The 8,617-nt window shown below is 37.5% G+C and overlaps 1 protein-coding gene across 1 annotated transcript in view; it reads left to right on the forward strand.

Moving 5' to 3' along the window:
• Positions 1 to 1,742: 1,742 nt before the first annotated feature.
• Positions 1,743 to 8,617, forward strand: part of LOC102677006 (ras-GEF domain-containing family member 1B-like) — a 289,681-nt gene continuing 282,806 nt past the window's right edge. Inside the window, exon 1 of the mRNA XM_006614597.2 lies at positions 1,743 to 1,914. Within this exon, the coding sequence (XP_006614660.1) occupies positions 1,822 to 1,914 (93 nt within the window). The 5' untranslated portion in view covers positions 1,743 to 1,821. The remainder of the gene's footprint in view (positions 1,915 to 8,617) is intronic.

The following is an 8,617-nucleotide window of genomic DNA, read 5'->3' on the forward strand; positions in this document are numbered from 1 at the left end:
TCGATCGGCTTTGACCTTTCCGTTAAAAATAGGCGGAGAGAAGAAGGTTTCCACTGTCGATCAGTCAGTGTCGATCCCTCGTCATTGGGAGTGTTCGGTGCGTTACCACGGTTCCACCAATTTTCCACGATGAACGATCGATTCGTGTCCCGATTGCTTCGATGTCGGGATCTGTTACTCTTGTTGTTGGTAGTGGACAAGTGATCAGAAGTAGAGTGAAGATATGGGGATCGGTGGCATGATTCCGTTTTGAGAAGTTTTGTTTTAAGAATTCGGTGGATGGGTTTGATCTGATGGAAAAAAATAAAGCTCGTGTGGCTTCGATGATGGACGATAACGAGGGATTTGGATACTTTCGACAGTGTTGATTTCGTTGGAAGAGGTGACAAGATGATGATTTTCAAGGTTTCTTTTGATTGTGCGAGCGTGATTAAATCGTAATGAAATTTCCATTGATATATTAATAAGCTTTTCTTCTCGTTTAGGGATATTTTATTCGAAGATTCGTTTTGGAAACAATTCGTGAATTAATTTTCCGTTCCTGCGTCACCTCGATCATATATCACGATAATATCATTCCCCCCGATATGACTATAAAAATGAAATCCATTACTTTAAAGCCTGGAAAAAGACACCAAAACCATAACTCTCTCTCTTTCTCTCCCCTTTGAGCGTCGAACGTTGAAAAACTACGCTGTCTCATGGCGAATCAAATTTTCCACGCGATAAAAGAATCATTAATACCTGTCCAAGCTTCTCTCATCCACCTCTTCTCTCCAATCGCCCCTATATCGATACGAGTTTATCGAGAGGAACGCAGCCTCTATCAAGGTCACGTTTATGCCAGCTCACTTTCTCGATCGTGGAGGAAGAAAAGGGAATGTTGGAATGACGTAGCTTGCACGAAAAAAAAAAAAAAAAGAAAAAAGAAAATTCTTCGTAAGCTCGTAAATGATCGAGTATGGGGTTGCTCTCGATAAAGTGACCATCATAAATCTTCCTCCTTCCTCCTTCTCGAAAGCCAACTAGATTCGTTTCCTTTTCTCTCTCATCCAATCCTTGCTCTATCCCTCTCCTCCTCTTTTACTATTCTTCAATGGCTTTTCTCCTCCCCCTCTTCGTTTCCTTCCCTCTTTCTCGGCGTCTTCCCTCTTCCATTCGCTTTTCATGTTTCCTGGTCGAACGCTTTTCCGGCAAATAACTGCAGAGCAGCCAGATTTATCGATTTACTGTTGCTGGACAACGGGGATTCGTGTCGCTATTTGTTGGAGATGAAAGTTTCCTTTCTCTCGATAAGAAGGATTTGCGTTGAGCACTTGGGGATTTTTACGGAAACTGGCCGTATAGCCAGGGGGGTTCGTTTTTACGATTGGTTTAAAACCCGCCTTACGAAAGATCGTATCGCGCCTTTTCCTTCCTATTCTTTCCCTATTATTATTATGTTAACACATAGCTCTATGAAAGGATATCGCTCGATATCTTTTAACGATAATTGCAACGATTCGTATAATTCTTCCTTAGTACGAATCTTTCATCTTTCTCGATTTCAAGAATGTATTTCTCCTCGTGCGATTCGTATTACAGGGAAATACACTTATACGATTTGAAAGTTGAATGGAAATTACAATTCGTACGAATATGGGTATAGTATAGCGTTGGAGGAGGTGAAATCAACCCCTTAAAGTTTCGTTTGCGGTTAATAAACGTTGTGCATAATTATAGATATTTCTCTATAATTTGAACGAAATTTCGTATTCGATGGTGATCGCGTCGCGAGGGGGTGAGAATTCGTGATTTTGAAGTTTGAGGTGAACTAATAACATGGAGAAAGGGGAGTCCAGCGAGGAAACTTTGCCGACAGTTTACGGAATTATGATCGCCTTCCTTACTTGCGTGGTTGGATACGTTTTGTGGGTAAGTGTTACGACTGTGTGGCAAACATAATTTTTAAGAAAAAAAAGATACACGTTTTTATTTTTTTGATATATAAAAATAGAAACGAGAGATTGTTAATTTTAATTCAATTCTAGAATGTGAATGATGTAAATATTTTTTAAATATATTATTTTTTTTATATTGTTATTTACAGTTTGCGTGCATTTAATTGTTTGAAGAGTACGTTATATGATTATGAAGAATGTTAAAAAATTAATAGGTCGTAATAATGACTATGTAAATAGCGTATCCCAAAGGGTGCAAAATTTTAATACAAATATCTACTAGCTAGATAAAATTTGAATTTCTCTCGTTTCATGTTATAGTCAGCAACATGGGTATCGTGTATCACGTTGTACATTTATAATACATGCAATTATTGTAAAACACTGCACGGTCCCGTGTAAACATGGAACTTAATTTTAGAATAACTTCGAATCGAGTATGCGTTAATTGCAAATGTAACATTTTCATCGTGTCTTTTGAAATTAGAAGAGAAATTCATGCATAAAATTAAACTGTTTTTGAACATGGAAATAAATTTTATAGAAATACTTTACGAAAAATTAAAAATTTACCGATCCTTAAACGAATGACCACATAATTCTCAAAAATTTTTCATCATCGACAATTATAAAATATCACATACACACACATCCACATACACGCATACAAAAATCCTCGAAAGTTCAAATTCACAATATCGAACGAAAGAAATAATTAAAATTCCTTCGACAGGGGTGAAAAACATCCCGGGGATGTACGCGTATCTTTTGACACAAAAGCAAAGCTCGAAATAGCCGAAAACAGAGGCAAAAACAGGCATCGATCGAGTTCCACGAATTATCGAAACAGAAACGAAAATTGGCATCGATACGCGAATCCTTGTGAACCATTAACGAGAAATTATTTCCACGTTTCGAGTCAAAGAGAGGCATTCGAGGGCGATCATTTGCGACCAGCAAGCGGCAACCTCTTGTACAAGAGGGAGGAGGGGGAGTGGGCATAACGCTCGATATCGTCAGCATTGTTTGCGGTAATCGTCGTTCGTATTCGCTTGCATCAACTGTAATCCGTTGGCACGCGAGCATTTCGCGAATACCGGCGACACCGACTCCCGTTAAATTATGGGAGGGGGGCGTAATTAAGATGCGAGCCGATTGTTCATCCGGCCCGGTTTCATCCACAGACGGAACAAAGGTACAACTTACATTCCGATGGTGGCCGATATTCAACGCTTCCCTTTCACTATACGATCTTTTGTTCCAGAATATTCGGTGTTCATGAATTTAGCAGAGTTAGTTCGGCTTCATATTTCCGGCATTGACCGTGAGGCGAACGTTTCGTTATTATCGATAGTTACGAATGGGTTACCTTACCGATTAACGGTAAATTGAATTTTTTTTATGGATATATACGTAACAATATGTACGCGTAATAATCTTACGTCATCTTTGAGACGTGATACCATGAAAAATTCTCGACAAACACGAAACATTCTTCCTTCAATTCGATGTGACTTAGATTCGGCGAATCCTTTGTCAAATTTCCCCCTAAAAACAGCAACAACGGGTATACGGAACGATTAATATACCTATATCTACCCTACCATCGATCGGTAACCACGAGTAAGAATTCTCCCTGGTGGCGAATCGTTCCCGATCTCAGTAGAATAGGATCGACGAAACAAATCGGCCTGTTAACGACCTCGATCCCCGCGAGGACAGGGAAACTGCATTCGATCTCGGCCACGAGAGCGCATTCGACACTCGAGGCGGACCGCGGCCCGCGTTTACGCGTGGTCTGCGCGCTCGTTACGCGCCGTGGTGGCAATCGGCTGCGGTTGGGGATCAGGTGAACGAGTACGATGGAAAGATAAAAAAAAAAAAGAAAAAAAAAAAGGAAAAAAGGAAAGAGAAAAGAGAAAAATAGGGAAAATTTGGTTGGACGAAGTGCGGATTGCAGGTTGGGGAAAAGCGACGACGCATCAAAGAGCGATTAATCTCCCCTCGCGAAAGGGAATCCTGACGAAAGAGGATCGTTATGTTTTTTTCGAGGCGAGACCATCGTTTCGAGTCGTGATCATTGAAAACTGACGAGAATCGAGATGATACGGGGTGGAGGATCGTTACGTTGTCGATATTGTTTCAAATGGGAAGGGAATTTTTTTCTCTTTTCTTTTTTTTTCTTTTTGATCCTTTTGGAAACGTTTCGTTTCTGTGAAATTTCGAGCGATTTCGCGGATGAGTTTGGTATATGGGCACCCATGATTCGTTGGATCTTTTGTTTCTTGATTCTTGATTTGAGAGGTGAGCTTTTTTTTTTTCTGAAAGCAATTAGAAACTCTTTCGTGGTTTTTGGAAAATTTTCACGATTTTCTGTTATTCTTGAAATATACAAAAGTAGATGGAGCGTAAACAACGATTATTCTCGTTTCCAGCGTTGTCCAAATTGTTAGAGGTGTAACGAGTCTAACGGATTATAATATTATGCATGTTGGCAGAGTCGTTATCGTAATAACGTCGAAACATGTTAGCGGGGAGGGAGGGATGCGATATGGAGACCAGTTGCTGGAGAGCAGGAAGCTGCAAATGTTCACGGATAATTAGGCAAAATCAGCGCCATCCTTAATGAAGCATATTTAATCTACACACTAATTAATGCACGTTTCCCATACGCTTAAATATTATTTAACAAGCGATAATAGTACGCCGCGGTAATGTTGTTTCGAATAATAACAACGAGCATAAGCGAAAGAATAGCGATTCAAAACGGTTGAAAGGAATTATGGCGATTATTTATTCGAACGAGTTGCTCGATATATATTCGATAAGCAATGATTCGATCATCGATGTTTCTAAAGTGAATTAATGATCGAGAAATTGCTGCGAGATACGAAGAATAATTAACACATCGAATCGCGAAATTTGCAAAAGCGAACGATAATCGATTATTACGTTGATTACTGTTATTACCATTGCAACAATTTTGATGCAATTGCGAATGGTACAATTGTGCGTGCAAGACGAGATATTGGTAATTTTGGCTACGAGTGTAAGAAAATGAATTATTGAATTTTAAGTAATTTTGTTGTTAAGAAGTAATTTTGTTAATTATCTTTCTTTTAAATATTCAATATTGCACAAATTATTCTCTACTATTTAATCGAATTAAACAAAGTTACGAATCTCGTAATTGAAATACGACAAGGATAATTATTATATTCTTAAACATTCTTTCCAATTTTCATGAAACATCTTTCAAACTTTTAAACTCTTTTACCATTTCTATTCCTTATAATTAACTTCTCAGTCCACTCAAAATTTACTCGATAATTTATTACGAAACCATAATAATATTTCTCCATAATAAATATCCTATTCCTTCTTCATCTTCTTCCACAATATAATCCAAAAAGAAACTCTATCCAACGCGTATTCCTTCATATATCTAACAATAAAACCATCTCACAAAATTTAATTCAAGAAGAACGAACAATAATTTCAACGATTTCTAAATAACATCATTCAGCTTCGATTGATCGAAAGAAGAAAAAGAAGAAGAGGAAGTAAAGACAAGTCGACAAGCTCCATCTCGCTCAACTCTCTCCGCGTTTTCCGCCTCCATTATCATGTTGTCACGGGACGATATTTACAGCATAACGTTTCCACGTCGTGTCCCGAACTTTTGCCGCGAGTCAGACACGCGATTAATCTCCGCCCGTTAAACAACCAGTCCGGGAGCCTTGGTTAATTTCACGAGAGCATGCTCGCGAGCATCCGACCCGAATGGATCTCGAGAGGTTGGAGAAGTTGCTCGCTTCTCAACACCGATGGAATCCCCGTGGCATATGGTGGTCGGATATGGGACGCGTCACGAGGTTACGAGGCTATCCTACGTCTTGCTCCATTATCGTAATCACGTAATGACGCGATATTATGGCCTGCATTATGGATATCGATCGTTTGTTCGCGGTAATTACAGGCCTGGGCAAATGTTAGATGCGATTATTATCGCTGGTTTGCGATGGACGCGTGGAGGGAGGGAGAGAGAGAGAGAGAGAGAAAAAGAGGGAGAGATGGGTATCGTCTCTTTTTCTTTTTGGAAATGGAATATTTATTTTCAAAAGCGTTGATTTTTCCATCACGCGCTGGAATTTGTATTCAAATTTACTCGAAACCGTTGGGAGATGGATATTTGTATATGTATAGCGATTATTGGCGTTTCGAAATTTGTGATGTTTGATATTTGTCACTGTAGAATTTTAATTCGAAATTCTTTGAATTTCGGTTTTTGAAGCCGTGATCGATTATTCGAATAAAAGGTGAAAAGAGTGTTCGCATTTTGGAAAATGCAACATTCATCTCCAGTAATTTCTTTTAATTAATTTACATAATTGACGTTTTACTGTATGATTCTTTTACTGTATGATATCGTAATAGTGTTTAGTTTCGATGATTGTTATTAATCAATATTCGTGTGAATATTCTCATATCGATGTATTTACTCATTATAGGATAGAATCTCATATCTCTAAGAATATATTCTTATATTTGTTTCTCAAACAATTCACTCGTTCAGGGTCGCGCGTTCTATTTCTCAAATCGGATCCGTCTGGATCTGCTGCTCCTCGACTTCAAATAGAATACTTGCAGATATCGTTAAAACCTCGTTACATTGCTGGTAGCGAACTCCACTTCGCGTATTTATAGATTGGCTAAGAATACTAGCATCGAATCCGATGCAAAACGTGGCCTCGCGTAAGGAAATGATACATGTCTGCTCTCGTGTAACTGAACATGAAATTACGTAACGTCGTTGAAGAAATCGTACGTTTCGATCGAATTTCGCTTGATTCGTCCCTGAAAAATATTCTTTAAATCTTTCAAACTTGAATTATTTCCAATTATTAAAATTTATACGTGTTCCAAATACTTTTCTAGAATTCTCTATCACATATTTATTAACGTATCTAAATAATTTTATTATTTTTATTCATTCAAAAATTCAAAAATATTCTCAAGTTTTCGAAACAAAAATTTATCCAAATTTCGAACATCCCCCCGATAATTATACACAAGGTATCTAATCATCACAACCATGTCATCATCTCTCCCTCATTTCAAACAAATCAATGCGTTCAATGAAAAAATTTCATGAACACATGAACGTAATCTCTGATACATTTCTGCTCTCGTAATTGAACATGCAAATTTATGTAACGTCGTTGAAGAAATCGTACGTTTCAATCGAGTTTCGTTTAATTCGTTCCTGAAAAATATTCTCTAACCTTTAAATCGTTCAAACTTGAACCAATTATATGCAATTATTAAAATTTATACGTATTTAATACTTTTTTAGAATTCTTTATCACGTATTTATTAACGTGTTCAAATAATTTTATTATTTTTATTTGTCAAAAATTCAAAAATATTCTTAAAAATATTCGAAACAAAAATTTATCTTGCCCAAATTTAGAACATCCCCCTGATAATTGTACACAAGGTATCTAATCATCACAACCATGTCATCTCTCCCCCATTTCAAATAAAATGACGTATCCAATAAAAATATTCCGCAAACACATGGACGTAATCTCTGGGTGATATTTGAGCGAGATTAAAAGAGCAATGGAAAAGAAAGGAAGTATATATATCCACGGAGAGACGTATTCCGTTGAGAAGGGTCGCGATATCGTGTCTTTACGATACTTCGAACTTCGATCCCGCGGACCGGTTTTATTTATATCCGCGAATACGGCATAAAACGGCGATTTGTTCGATACTTTTCCGCCATTGCTGACGTATCCGTTTCCTCTTCCAATCCCGTTCTCGCCCCCGTTTTCCGCGAATAATACGGCCGCGCAACTTCTGTTTGCCAGACGGATCCTCGCGACTTTCCTCCCGGGACCACGGCTAACGATTTTTCCGCGCTCAACCCGCTGATTTAGAGGATTTCGGCTTCCTTCTTGCGAGCCTCGCGTCGTTCCACCGACTCGTGACCGAGAGAATTTTAACGTTTGCCAGGGATCGTGATCGTTTTTCGATTCGAGATTGCTTTGGTGGATAAGGATAAGGGGGAGATTGATGATTGCGTAATAAACGACGAGTGTAATAAATTTCTCGGCTTTTTGGGCGTGCATCGTGGCTTTCGAGTTGAAATAGGATTAATTTTTTAATTAATGTCCAAAGATGTTAGCAATATTATTATTATTGCTCTCGTTCTTTTAATCATTTCTATACATGAATGGAATTTTAAAAAAAAAATATAATAAAATTATGTAAAATTAATGTGTAATCAAAACTATTCGAAATGAGGTTATTTGTAAAGTTATTTATTGTCGTTTCAATTTTGTTAAAATTATTGTATTGTAAAATTAATAAATTTTTAGATTAGGAGACGAGAAATTGAAGTATTTCCTCTTAACTTAAACGATACGATTAGTTCTTCCATTGAATTAGAATACGATATTTAATTTTTGGAGCCTGAAACCCTACGAATTTTTACGAAACTGTCCAAGAAGAGTAGTTCAAATTGAACCTAAATTGGCTAATTATAATAAAAATATAACCATACGAGTACAACGTAAAAAGCAAGCAATAAATCTTGCACTCACATTTCCGATTAAATTTATCGATCCTGTCTATTTTAAATCGATTTAAGGGATATATATATATATATA

This window comes from Apis dorsata, unplaced genomic scaffold, assembly GCF_000469605.1.
Source record: "Apis dorsata unplaced genomic scaffold, Apis dorsata 1.3 scaffold_194, whole genome shotgun sequence".
In the NCBI taxonomy this organism is placed as follows: Eukaryota; Metazoa; Arthropoda; class Insecta; order Hymenoptera; family Apidae; genus Apis; species Apis dorsata.